Source organism: Schistocerca cancellata, chromosome 8 (genome assembly GCF_023864275.1).
Source record: "Schistocerca cancellata isolate TAMUIC-IGC-003103 chromosome 8, iqSchCanc2.1, whole genome shotgun sequence".
In the NCBI taxonomy this organism is placed as follows: Eukaryota; Metazoa; Arthropoda; class Insecta; order Orthoptera; family Acrididae; genus Schistocerca; species Schistocerca cancellata.
This window is the reverse complement of record NC_064633.1, coordinates 48,460,556-48,475,445: the sequence shown is the minus strand read 5'-3', so window position 1 is coordinate 48,475,445 and position 14,890 is coordinate 48,460,556. Positions and strand designations below refer to the sequence as shown.

General features: G+C 39.6%; 1 protein-coding gene across 1 annotated transcript in view; it reads right to left on the bottom strand.

Annotated features, from left to right (window-relative positions):
• LOC126094984 (4-hydroxybenzoate polyprenyltransferase, mitochondrial) overlaps nt 1–4,616 on the bottom strand; it is a 105,855-nt gene extending 101,239 nt beyond the window's left edge. Inside the window, exon 1 of the mRNA XM_049909639.1 lies at nt 3,877–4,616. Within this exon, the coding sequence (XP_049765596.1) occupies nt 3,877–4,225 (349 nt within the window). The 5' untranslated portion in view covers nt 4,226–4,616. The remainder of the gene's footprint in view (nt 1–3,876) is intronic.
• Nucleotides 4,617–14,890: the final 10,274 nt, after the last annotated feature.

The window sequence follows — 14,890 nt, the reverse complement described above, 5'->3', positions numbered from 1 at the left end:
ACAACCAACAGGGTACATGGCAGCCCCACCAACCACAACAGACTGGCTACCGTGCTGTATATAAGGCGCATACATTATCATCGACAGCGCAGAAAGCAATACTGCACAGTCATTCAGTCACACATGTTCCATGAAGAATTATAGATGTGGAAAGAGTCAAGTTACTGGTTAGGAAAGAGAAGCATCCAATGCAGACTACTTACATGAAGCATATTAATAAAACTTATTATGACTAGAGCTAATATTTTGTTATTGACAAATGTGAATTAGTTTCAGATTACTTTGCACAAGAAATTTATATTCTAAACCATAAAGAAGGAACCATAGTCTTCTTGTGTTTCACTTTTAGATTCCAAAGTGTGTCCTAACTTCAATCTTATTACCTATTAATTACAAATATCATTACAGAGTAAATGTATTGGCACATGAGTGTAAAAATCCCAAGACAACAGGAAAACTGTCAGAATATTTCGGATTCTTCTAAGTCTATATCCTATGTTGATCTGTAATTATGCTCCTGAAACACTGCCCTCCCACTTCCTTAAAATCAATTTCATTTGAATGAAGAGACATTATTCAAGTAAACAGAAACAATTAAATATTTAGGTACTGTATCACAATGAACTGGAAGGCAAAGACGTTGGCATGGGAAAAGCTCAGCTGTTTTGGTTCATTAATAAATTACCTTACTTGGGTCTTCCTACTGAGTGCATTTCACAGTATTTTGGACAAGATAGGTCTATTTCATTTTCAACGAAACTAAATTGGTATACAAAATAAAAGTAACCACCAGAAATTCATGTACTAAGACTGCTGTACAAGTAAACATAGGAACAGTACTATTCCTATCAGGCATGTGACCTTTTTTCCTTCCCAGGGCAAGAGGAAAGTATTTTCCAAAGTTTGTACCACTGATAGTTGAACATAGGATCTATAAATCATATCTGGCATCACTGCCTAAGTTACTAAAAATGGCTGCCAACAATCTATTCAGATGAGCAGATCTAGTCACACGCCTAACAATATCTTCTATGTCTACACGATTACTCTGCAATTCACAATTTAAGTGCATGGCAGAGGGTTCATCGAACCATCTCAAGCTATTTCTCGACAGTTCCACACATTAACAGCTACAGTAGCCCATTACAAACAGTACTGTAAGGTGCTTAAACAGGTTATTCGGAACGCAAAGAGTATGTCGTATGCAAATAGAACAGATAATTCACAGGATAAAATTAAAACCATGTGGTCAGTTGTGAAGGAAGTGTCTGGTCGGCAACACAAGGTCGACGATATAAAGTCAGTTTGTAGTAAAAATATTTGTTAGTGATAATCCGATATATGTACAGTATTTAACAATCCTTTTCTGGGCATTGTTGGTGAATTAAATAAAAGTTCAGTTTCTACAAGGAATCATATAATTCTCTAGGCAAATCCCTTTCCGAAACTGATGTCTGAAATACTCCTCTGTGGTAAAGACAAGGAGATTGAGTCAATAGTTAAATCACTGAAGACTAAGGACTCCCATGGATATCATGGAGTGCCTATGCTGCACATGTTAGCCCTGTATTTAGCCATATTTGTAATTTTTCCTTTAGTAATGGTCAGTTTCCTTAAAGATTAAAGTACTCAGCAGTAAAGCCACTTTATAAAAAGGGAGAAAAGGATAATGGAGACAATTTTAGACATATTCATATGTCACCAGTGTTTGCTAATTCATTGAAAAGGCTGTGTATGTAAGGATAATTGATCATTTTGTATCACACGATTTGCTATCAAATGTACAGTTTGGCTTTAGAAGTCGTTTAACAACTGAAAATGCTTTATTCTCTTTCCCCTGTGAGATACTGGATGGGTTAAACAAAAGGTTTCCATCACTAGGTATATTTTTTGATTTAACTAAGGCGTTTGATTGTGTTGATCACAAAATATTGCTCCAGAAGTTGGACCATTACAGGGGTGATCCCAAGGATCAGTGTTGGGGCCACTCCTGTTCCTTATTTATATAAATGATATGCCCTCTAGTATTATGGGTAACTCAAATATTTCTGTTTGCTGATGACATGAACTTGGTAGTAAAAGATGTTTTGTGCAACATTGGCCCAGTTTCAAATAGTACAGTTCATGACCTAAGTTCATGGTTTGTAGAAAATAAACTAATGATCATCTAATTATGTTTTGTTTCTGAGGTATGAGGTGTAGCATTCTGGAATTTCATTTTGTTAGGCATGTGTCTAACTTGATATAATCTTCAAAATATTGGTTAAATCTAGTGGCTATGCCTCATATACTTTGACAAGTCAGCTATCAGAACTGGACGAAGAAGCTAGCAGCTGAAGAAAAACATTGTAAAGAGAAGCAGTAAGAGAGATGCAATGAGTTTTGCCAAAATAAGAAAGCAGTGCAACATTGGCAGGAAAGGAAGAACAGCAAAAAATGGTCTGCAGAAAGGATACATTGACAATGAGGGTGAGAAAACTTAAAAAGCAGCAATAAGAGACAAATTTTCATAAAATTTCTTCTGAAGCATTGGGAATAGCAGTCAGCAGGGCTAAGAACGTACTGCCAATGTCTACCAACAGGCAGTGGTACTACTACATGTCTACTGCAAACTGTCACCCGAAACAAACATTATGCGAAGAGAGATCTGATAACATTGTAGGCTACATGATATTTGTGAGGTGGTTAGGGCTTTTTATTGCCAATTCTGAGTCTAATACAGGCCTATGTGATATCTCAGTTGCTACACCAAATGTATATGTTGAGACTAAGCAGACTAATTTTGTAAAAACAATGCCACCATCCACCTTTGTGTAGTCTGACGATCAGCACATACATTTTCTGACTAACAGTCCTGTCAGCATCAGTTTTACATGAACCAGCACCGGGGAGGAGAAATTAACTGGTTTTTACTGTTAGGATTTCTGGGTACAATACGTGTTAAGTAGCTGGTTTAAGAATACTGTTTCCTTATTAAATTATTAAATGACCGTTTATGAATTTAGCCTTACAGAGTAATTGTGGAACTAACTTCAAAAATTTTTTGAAAGGTGTAGCCACTATCATGGAGTTGCATAATAAACTCAGGCTAATATGCCTTCACTCGTTTCATAGTTGTCTGAAATATTTCAATCATTTTTGTAAGCTGTAAGATAAATTTATTATGGGCAAAGCGTCTCACACCTAACACGCACTAGCAGCTATAATAAAATATAAAAAGTAATAGAAAAACAAAATGTCATTACCATCCAATCATAATTAAAGGTTATGACTACCAGTAAAATATTATACAGCAAACTTGAAAAAATAACTTCACGATATTCTCTCAAATTATAAAAACCATTTTTTCCCATTCCTTTCTCTGCCACACACCTAATAGGTGTAAAATAATTTATTTCATATACAAAAATAAAATTCTACCACATCATTAGCGATTGCGCTAAGCATATTAGTTGCTATAATTATTTAAAAATTGAACGGTTCATGAATCCTATCAGACAGCTGGTGCAGTGGTACGTTTAACTTCTAAATCTTACACACCCAAAAATACGACAGTTTTGAAATGCCCCACTGAAACCATTATGCACTGACACGTACAAAATTTTTCCACCTGCAAAATTGGCAATGAACGCAGCACAATGGGGTTTTGCACATGACTCTTCTAGAGGGGGCGTTTTACAAATAAGCATGTGGGCGCTGTTTGACCAAACAAAATCATTATGTATGTCTTATATAGCAGAGTGAGAGATAGGCCCTACATACTTACAACGTGATCTTGTTTTTGCACATGTTCCTCTGTCAATAAGTTGCAATACGGAAAAATTCATCAATGGCCAATTCTAGAAGAAACTCTTAATTACCTGCGATGAGACTTACCTATCGGACGGTCAAGCCGCATTAACTGGGCATATGGCAAGAGAGCTGGCAATAAATTATTTGTATGTGGTGCATTGTCAGGTGATTCTTTCCTAACGACGGAGGTCGTGTCATCTTTATAACAGTAGCTCTTCGGAGCTGTGGTATTATACTGAGCAACCAGGTTCATGCAGCGCAACTTCCAATATCTACCACACACAATTCTCAACGTCACCTGTTCGGATGACAACCTTGTGTGCCGATGTAGTTTTTCATTCTTCGTTAGCACAGTCCAAGAAATCAGTCGTCTCGCAGATATATGCATTGGATATAAGCGCTTGCGCAAAAGAGAGAAGACTGTGACAGCCATCCTATTGGAACTTGCGGATTATTTTGCAAAACGTAGAAGGCCCATACAGTTAATAGAGCATGAACAGTTCCTACCGCTTTACGTACTGAAATGTTCAACACATTCAATCACACACAAATACAGGACAGAACTAAGTTATGTGCACTTCTACTCGATGCCACGATTCTGCAGCATATTATACGTAACATCACTTCGGAAAACACTGGCTACATTGCGACAAGGTTGTTTTTCAAGGTTGCTAACTAATTAAATTCAACTTCTTGTTCCTTCATTGCCACTGACAACATTATCGTTTCACATGTTCACGCACAACTGCTCTCTAAATGCCTTTTTTCCCGGCACTCCACAGCGGTTACCTCGAACAAAACAAAGATTACGTTTAATATATTACGTAATCACGTTTGGTTAAAGGCCAGTCAACACGCAACAAACTGTCTGCGCAAATACCTCCGTACATCACTTTTGCGCAGACAGTTTATTGCTTTGTTCGTTACGTATGAGCGGGAGATTAACATAGATATTAGATGAGCGCAAACGTAGAAGTTGGAGATTTGCTGAAATCTGTGGGTTCAAATCACATCTGCACAGAAAGTCGGAACTTTTCGACAGGAGACCGCATCAAAACTGGCGCTTAGCCGCTTATAGTACCAGAGTAGGCTTTTTGTTCAGTCTTGTATTTCTTGTCTGAATGTGTATAATAAACTTTGACATGGCAGATGCACTTCATCTACGTCAGTGTTCCAGAGACCTGATTGCCGAATTTATTAAAATATGTAGGAGTCATACATGTGTATGAAAAATTAAAAGTCAGAGAGTACAGTTATAGGGATAAGAAGGCAGCTGCTTATAATTCTTTAACAGAGAAATTTTCAAAGAATGACCTGACGATAAACAGGAAACTGCTACATAAATTTAAAAAAAAGCGATGCTGACTGTTCACCTCAAAGAGCTAGCAAAGTGAAGAAATCTTTCCGATTTTGTGGCGGGGGTTTGCTAGTCTACTTCCACTTAGTGCTGTCCTATGCCGCTCCATTTGCTCTAAAGAAGAATGCAATCAGAATATTGTGTTAAGCTGGTGATCGAAGACTTGGAACAGTGCCTTCAGGGACATATTTATTATTATACTTCTTTTACTTCCTAATGTAATAAATGGTTCATAACGAAAGTGATTTAAAAGTGAGCTGTAGAATCACCATCATAATGCCAGAAGTAAGACTTTCCAGGTATACAGAATGGAATTTTGTATTCTGGTGCAAAAGTTGCTAGTAGATTTCAGGCAGGGAATTCTAAATCTCCACTTAGAAATATTGGCCACATGTACAACTTCTAAAAATACACTCCTGGAAATTGAAATAAGAACACCGTGAATTCATTGTCCCAGGAAGGGGAAACTTTATTGACACATTCCTGGGGTCAGATACATCACATGATCACACTGACAGAACCACAGGCACATAGACACAGGCAACAGAGCATGCACAATGTCGGCACTAGTACAGTGTATATCCACCTTTCGCAGCAATGCAGGCTGCTATTCTCCCATGGAGACGATCGTAGAGATGCTGGATGTAGTCCTGTGGAACGGCTTGCCATGCCATTTCCACCTGGCGCCTCAGTTGGACCAGCGTTCGTGCTGGACGTGCAGACCACGTGAGACGACGCTTCATCCAGTCCCACACATGCTCAGTGGGGGACAGATCCGGAGATCTTGCTGGCCAGGGTAGTTGACTTACACCTTCTAGAGCACGTTGGGTGGCACGGGATACATGCGGACGTGCATTGTCCTGTTGGAACAGCAAGTTCCCTTGCCGGTCTAGGAATGGTAGAACGATGGGTTCGATGACGGTTTGGATGTACCGTGCACTATTCAGTGTCCCCTCGACAATCACCAGTGGTGTACGGCCAGTGTAGGAGATCGCTCCCCACACCATGATGCCGGGTGTTGGCCCTGTGTGCCTCGGTCGTATGCAGTCCTGATTGTGGCGCTCACCTGCACGGCGCCAAACACGCATACGACCATCATTGGCACCAAGGCAGAAGCGACTCTCATCGCTGAAGACGACACGTCTCCATTCGTCCCTCCATTCACGCCTGTCGCGACACCACTGGAGGCGGGCTGCACGATGTTGGGGCGTGAGCGCAAGACGGCCTAACGGTGTGCGGGACCGTAGCCCAGCTTCATGGAGACGGTTGCGAATGGTCCTCGCCGATACCCCAGGAGCAACAGTGTCCCTAATTTGCTGGGAAGTGGCGGTGCGGTCCCCTACGGCACTGCGTAGGATCCTACGGTCTTGGCGTGCATCCGTGCGTCGCTGCGGTCCGGTCCCAGGTCGACGGGCACGTGCACCTTCCGCCGACCACTGGCGACAACATCGATGTACTGTGGAGACCTCACGCCCCACGTGTTGAGCAATTCGGCAGTACGTCCACCCGGCCTCCCGCATGCCCACTATACGCCCTCGCTCAAAGTCCGTCAACTGCACATACGGTTCACGTCCACGCTGTCGCGGCATGCTACCAGTGTTAAAGACTGCGATGGAGCTCCGTATGCCACGGCAAACTGGCTGACACTGACGGCGGCGGTGCACAAATGCTGCGCAGCTAGCGCCATTCGACGGCCAACACCGCAGTTCCTGGTGTGTCCGCTGTGCCGTGCGTGTGATCATTGCTTGTACAGCCCTCTCGCAGTGTCCGGAGCAAGTATGGTGGGTCTGACACACCGGTTTCAATGTGTTCTATTTTCTATTTCCAGGAGTGTATATTGTGTTTCAAAAAAGGCTTAAACTGTAAAAAAATATTATTTGCAACGTGACGGAATCGAGCTGCAGTACTTTACCTGCCTTCATAAAATCATCCTTCATGGCAGTGTAAATAGCTTCACTTGTGGTAGATAGGATTTAACTCAATGCTTGTTTCGAAACTGGAGTAGCAAATACTTGATCTTTGTAGCTACTATCACCAGGAATTTTAACATCAGTGTCAGCCGCTCATGTTGAGAAATTCCTCTACTCATACAAATATACATACTAGGAGTTATGAGTGTCAATAGATAATTACATGTTTCTAAACCTATCCTCAAATAATTACGCCAGTGGTCGTGATCTTACTGGAACTCGAAGAATAAATTTTTCTGCGAAAATGACTTCGCTTAAGCAGCCATTTTGTAGATAATTCTGATCTGTATTTCTGTTTCTCAGACTCTGTTTGCAATATGTCAGCAACAAAGTCGCAAAAACAGATCGCAAGATACTTTCCTCTATTATTGAATAAATGAAAAAAAAATTGAGGTTAATGTACAAGAGTATAGCCACAAGCTACCTCCATTTATTTGCTATGAGGACACATGGCGAGTGAGCCCTAGACGGAACTTATGTTGTATGAACGAACCACATCTGTGCAGACTAGACATTTTCACTCTATGCACATTTGCAGTAATCTATTCCATACACAGACACTGGCACAGATATCTGTGCAGGCATTACGTGTGAATGGGGCGTACAGTTTAGAGCAGCACTTACAAGCTTGCGCAACAAAAGTAGTATTTCACAATAAGTCCTTTACAACACTAAATATCAACAGAACACCTTCAGGAAACTTTAACCTCTGCATGACAAACCTCTGCATTGTCCCATCTCACAACAAAAAAAATGGAAATAGCGATTGCTGGTGATTTTTATGTGGATTTATTGAGAAGCTCTGGTAGTGAAGAATTATTGCAATCAGTAAAGCCCAGTACACACGCAATGATCTGTCTGCGCAGACATCGGCGCAGATGTCTGTACATGCAAAAGATCGCTGCAAATGTGGTGTGTTCACATGACACAAACCCCAATCTACTACTCGCCCGCCATCTGTCGGTGTAGAAAAGAAATATCAGTAGCAAGCGACTACACTCCCCGAAAACATCAAAAATTTAATTCAGTTACTTTGAAATGTAGAAATGGAGGTAGTTCTGTTGTGGTCTGTGTTTGCAACTTGTGTTGCAAAAAACAAACAGACCAACCGCAGGAAACAGAGAAAGCAGTCAAAATGGTGTAGACAGTGGCTGCTAAAGCGAAAGCAATTTTCTCACGTAAATTTACTGTGAGACTAGCAGGGCGAACCTAACGACTGGCAAAATTATTTGCGGATGGATGTCGAAACTTATAATTATCTCTTAAAGCTTGTAACCCCTCATATTATGAGAAAAAAATACTTGTATAGAGAAGGGCAATTTCTCCTCACGAACAGCTGGCGGTAACATTAAGATTCATAGCAACAGGAAGGAGCTACAACGATTTGGAATTTTCAACTGCAATATCGAAACAAGAGTTGAGGGAAATAATACCCGCAATTTTTCAATTAGAGCATTGTATGCTGCTGTCTTTTTGTCTCGGTCAATATATTCTTTACTTTAATCTTCCACAAAATGGGTGGTTTCTGTATATTTCAATGCATTCACTTACAAACTCTCGAGAACACTGACGAGTATCGGCCATTTTAATGCCCTGTGCGCACAAATACAAACACTAGACTGAGCAAACAGCTGTTTTGCGCCAGATTTGCGGCGATCTCCTGTCCACACTCTCCAACTTGTCTGCGCAGATGTGGTTTGAACTCACAGATTTGAGAGTTTTCGCTCAAACCTCCAACTCCATCTTCCAGGTTTGGACACACCTCAGTTTGGTGCAAATCTTCTGTTCACACACAACGATCTGTCTGCGCAGATGTGATGTGCGCAGACAGATCGTTGCATGTGGACGGGCCTTAACACTGTCATTCAATTTCATTCCTATACAACTAGAGTATGTAAGTTCTCTGAGACTTCTATTGATAATATCTTTGTAGACAAATCTAGAGAAAAAGTCATATCACAAAACCAATATTAAATGGGCTGTGTAATCATAGCATGCAGTATATTACGTTAATGTTGAAACGTGTCAAGAGAAAAGTCTATTAAATCTGAGTACAGGAGTGTTGTGTACATAGTTCCGCAAAGTCAGCCCGTACTCAACTTTCTCACTAGAGCGCGCCCCACTAAGCACAGCAGCGCAGGCGCAGCACTCGTCCGTCTGCACACTACAAGATGGCGCTGCCATAGAGACGGACCAAATTGTGCTTCCGCCGATCCGCGTATTAATATGTAATGCAACCAATGAGATTGCTACTAACGTAGAACCTTTTCTCCTAGCGGATCACACTCGCCCAGTGATACATGAATGCACGAGGTATTACAACGAGTGTACAGACCTCCGATTACTCAGTCTTAATGATGGGCTAAACTGCGATTATCCGATATCAGTGATTTCTGTGAATGCTACTTTTCAGTAACTGTTATTCTTAACTGTGATTTGTCGCAGTTAAGGAACATAGGTCGTGTATCCCTCCGCCTCTGCGATTTCTGCTACTTCCGGGATTTCTGCGACTTCTGCTACTTCTGCGATTTCTGTGACTCACCACCGTATGAAAAAGTTACATCTGTCCACACAGAAAATTGCACCTCAACAAACCTGTCATTGGTAAGTATGTTTTACGTTTTTTCTTCCGTTGGCTTTAATTTTGTATTAAAGAAACAACTGTGAAAATATTAATAGTGTAATTAATATGTAAGTGGCCACACAGTACCGCAATAGTTCGTGTTTAGAAAATGAATTCTAACATATTGCTATGTTCACAGGTACCTGAACTATATTTCAGTCACTCAGTAAAGTGATAACTCAAAATATCATTGTCAACAGATCTGAAGAAATTGCCACTGCGTCTTTAGACCGTTTTCGTCAGACGAGACGTTAGTTTCTAAGCGTTTCGATGGACTTAATTACTTCAGTGAGATCGTTCTTGCAAATGTGATATTCATTACAGCAAATATTAGCAATCTACTCTGTCAATTATATTGCTAGTAATTAGTGAGAGCAAAAATTGTTTAATAATCCTTGTGTTTTTGCAGACACAGTTCTGACTCTGATTACTGGTTGCTGTACGCATCTATCCACATCAAGGCTGATGAGACAGACTCGTGAAGATTCAAGACAGCTCTTAGAGGATTTGCAGTTTAAAAGTGAAATAATTGTGAAATAAGTGTGTGAGTGATTAAACTGTGTTTTATGGAAATTGTTGTGCGATTTTAAAGGAATAATAAATGTTAAATACACTTAGTGAATAATGAAAATCTCATTTTCCACATGTTAAGCTGTCCAATACCCGTAATTTTCCGCCACTTACTTATTGGTAAACACTTGTTGGACAGTGACATGCCGCCCCCTCCCTCCTTTCTCCATAATCTTAGTGTGACACTGCCCTGTAACATATCCCAAAGTCTACAATATGCATTTTGAGGCTTTTGATATCCAGTTAATCAGGAATAGCTTAAGTGCATTACTTGAAAGTAACACAGGAAAAGCTTACTTGTGTAGGTGGTAGTAGTGTCGGCAAAAAGTTCTTGTGTGTGAAGTTGCCATGTAGAACACCAGGTGCAGAACTTTTCTCCTGAGTCTTGAACAGTGTCGGAACAAAAGTGAGGCATTCATATGACTCAATAATACTATTTTCATTTCACTACACTTATACAGATGCCTGAGTTCTGCTGTGTTAACACTGCAAAGTCCTGTAGGCATGTGGAGTATTAACCAAAACTGTCATATTGGAAGCAGAATCACACACATTTGTTACGTTACTTGATATTTTCAGGAGAAAAAGGCAATGTTGCTTCTTATTAATATAATACAGTCAGAGTCACAGCAGTGTTTGACCAACCATAACTGATGCTGAATGTGCGTGTCGTCATATAATATGAAGGGCTTATTTCAATAGTGGTACAACTCCATTACCTCCACTTTTCTGTCTGTAATGCTTCTGAAATTATTGATAAAGGTTCATCTCCAGCAAGAAGCCATATGCTTGAATATTTCTGGTATCTCAACTGCAGATTTTTCAGCGCTCACTTAACTTTAGGACTCTGTATCTCAAAATGAACAAAAATGGACTTGTACCACTATTGAAATAAGCCCTTCATATGCACACACAGGCTCTCATAAGGAAGTACGTACGTCGGTCAACAGATGGCACTAGGAAAAGTATGTTAACTGCGATTTTTAGTTGCTACTTGCGACTTCTAGCTGCGACTTGTCACTGAAATCGCAGAAAGGAGTATGGAATTCGGCCAACAGATGGCTCACGGCGTTGAATGTGAAATGCTACTTGCGACTGCTAACTGTGACTGAAATCGCAGCTAGATTTTGTAAAGTTGTTATTGTGATATCTGTGACTTCTCAATCACTGTTATTTCTAACAGATACGCGATTTCCTGCCCACCACTACTCAGTCTGCATTTGTCTGCAGCAATCTGTACCAGTCTATAGTCAAGTTTCAGTCTGCACCTAATAAGATTACCACATTCCTGTACATAGCCACGAAGATAAATGTATAGACACTTTTGTCAAGTATCAGAGATATATGTGAGAATAAGAGTAACGTACCAATACCAAAGGAACTTCAGATTGTCAATTGTAAATAGCATCCAGAACCAAGTTAAGTAATTTTTATGCTTGTTATTATTTTAATAAATGTGTGTGAAAATTAATCAAGCTCTGTTTAAAGTTCGTTACCGTCAATCTGCTACTCTAAGTGTGCAAGTGGCATTTCTATCGTCTGACCTAACGGCAGAAGATAAACACGCCACGATAAGACCACGAGACATATTGCTGACACTCGCCTACTTCGTTAGAGCGACAAGTCAAATAATCTGATGGTGTGTGTACTGAAGGTCTTACAGTACGCACACCACAAGGAGGGTAATAAATCAGTCAAAAATTAAGAATTTTAGGAGATTAGTGAAATACATGAACTGGACAGATATTTACAGTACTTCTGAATCACATAGAAAATACAAATCATTCATTAAGAAAGTAACTTCCTCGTTTGAAAATTGCTTTCCCCATAAGGTAACTCAATCAAAAAATCTGTAAGTAAACCATGGATTGCAAAAGGAGTAAAGATATCTTGTGGGACAGAAAGGAGACTTTATCTAATATCTAGGAACAGCTCTGATGTTAGCTTTGTAATGCATTGCAAGGAATACCGCAAAGTATTGGAGTAAGTAATCAAGAAATCTAAGTAGCTTTATTATGAGAAAAAGATAATTATATAAGGCAACAAAATAAAAACTTTATGGGATATAGAAAAGACAGAGACAGGTATTGCCAAAAAGGAAGAAGAACAGATGGCTCTAAAAATAAATGAGACATTGGTAACAAGTGCATGTGGTGTTGCAAACCTCCTAAACAAGTACTTCATTTCTGTTACTGACAGCTTGTGCTTTTCAGGTTCGTAAGCAGTGCAATGGGGTATCTGAGACCACTCTTTACAAATAACTTCAGTAAAATAGAAATTATACTCACTTCTTCCAGAGGGGTAGCATTCATCATAAAATCTTTAAAATCTAAGTATTCTAATGGTTATGATATCATATCAAGGAAGTTAATCAATGAATGCTCACGGAAATTGAGCTCTACCTTGAGTTATTTGTGTAATCAATCTCTTACCAGTGGAACATTTCCAGACTGGCTGAAATATGCTGAAGTTAAGTTCTTTACAAGAAGAGAGATAAAGAGATACCATCAAACTATCGAGCAGCTGAACTTCTGCTGGCCTTTTCAAAAATATTTGAATAGTTTATGTTCAAGCATCTCTTATAGTATGTGACTGCAATTTTAATAGATTGTCGAAGTCATAGTTTGGGTTCCTTAAAATCTCTGATACTGAGAAAGCTATTTACATGTACAGTGAGAATGTACTTGATTCATTATATAACAAATTTGGTGCTACTGCCATTTTCTGTGACCTGTCAAAAGTCTCTGAATGTGTGAATCACAGCACTGTCTTAAGAAAATCACAATCTTATGGTGTCACCAATAGTGCTGCGAAATGGCTTGAGTTTTATATTACTACAGGAAACAAAGAGTGTCATTGAGAAGTGCCTCTGCAGTAAGCAGTCAGACTTCATCTGACTGGGAATTAAATACACGCGGTGTTCCTCAAGATTCCATCTTAGGTCCATTGATTTTACTTGTGTACATTATTGACCTCTCGGCTATTACATTGCCTGATGCTAAGTTTGTTTTGTTTGCAGATGATACAAACATTGCAAGAAGTAGTGAGTGAAGCACACATTTAAAAATCGCTGTTAACCAAATTTTCACTTACATTAATAAATGATTTAAAGGTAATTCATTGTCATTAAACTTTGAAAAGACCCACTACATGCAATTCAGAACCCATAGGAAATTTCCTTCCTGGATGTGTTTAGCATATGAAGATACGCAGATCGAAGAGATTGACAGTATTAAATTTCTGGGATTAAAACTCGATAACACATTCTGCTGGGAAGGGCATACCACAGAACTGCTGGAGGGCCTAAACAAGTCTGTATTTGCAGTGAGAATGATGTCAGATGTAGAAGATACAAATATAATAAATTTGCATACTTTTGTGTATTTCGTTATATTATATCATACAGGATCATATTGTGGATAACTATTAAACCGAGAAAAAGTTTTTAGCATGTAGATACATGTAATAAGACACATTTGTAGTGTAAATTCAAGAACATCATGTAGAAACCTGCTCAAGGAACTTTGTATTCTTACCACTGCTTCGCATTATATTTATTCTTTAATGCAATTCGTTGCAAGTACTATAGTTCTATTTCTAACCAATAGCTGAGTACATAAAATCAATATTAGGAATAAGAACACCTTACATGAAGACCCAAAATCACTTACTTTGGTCCAAAAAGCTTTCCAATATTCAGGAACACACATTTTCAATAAGTTGCCAACAGCCATTAGAAACTTGGTTTCAGATAAAGCACGGTTTAAATAGAATTTGAGAGTCTTTTTGATAGACAAGTCCTTCTACTCTATAGTTGAATATCTTAACTGGGATTGTTAGACCACGTTAAGTAAAAATGCCTGTTAGATTTAGGTTTTGATAGCACCTGATTGCAAGACTCAAATCAGATATTTTGCATATGATAACTTTACTAAAAGTGCATAGTCTAACAGGGTCTTTTGGACAGCCGAGTAAAATGTTATTGCGTCCATTTGCTGTTAGGATGGGATGCGTGGGCGGTAGATTCGGGTAGTGCAGAATGTGGAACATGGAAAACTTAGTTTTACCATTTATTAATAAAGACGGTGCGACAATGCATTACGCTCGTCTGGTATCCCGTCATCACTGTGTCGAGAGCGATACATGTTCGCAACTGGCCAGTCTCAGACTGTTCTTCATAGCTGGTGGCTGTGTACACGCCACACCGCGCGTATCAGATTGCATTTCCCGTGAGCATTCCGCATGATAAGCGCACAGCGCGGTGACTCTGGCGCTGTCCGCTACGGTCATAAATTCTGCCTTTACAATCACCCTCTCTCATGAAAACGAGCTACCGAAGGTTGCTCGAGACGACCTCCTGGGCGTCATGAGTTTGTCTCGCCAATGGCAGTGTTGGGGGGCACTTCAACATTTATTCTGTTTGCCGACATAGTGACGATGGACACTGACGAGTGGGTTTTCAGGACAACAATTTCATACATTACATAGGCTGTACATACAAGAATACAATAAAAGCATAAAGAACACAATACTGACAATCAAATATGGATTAGCATTATTGGAAGATTCAATAGATTT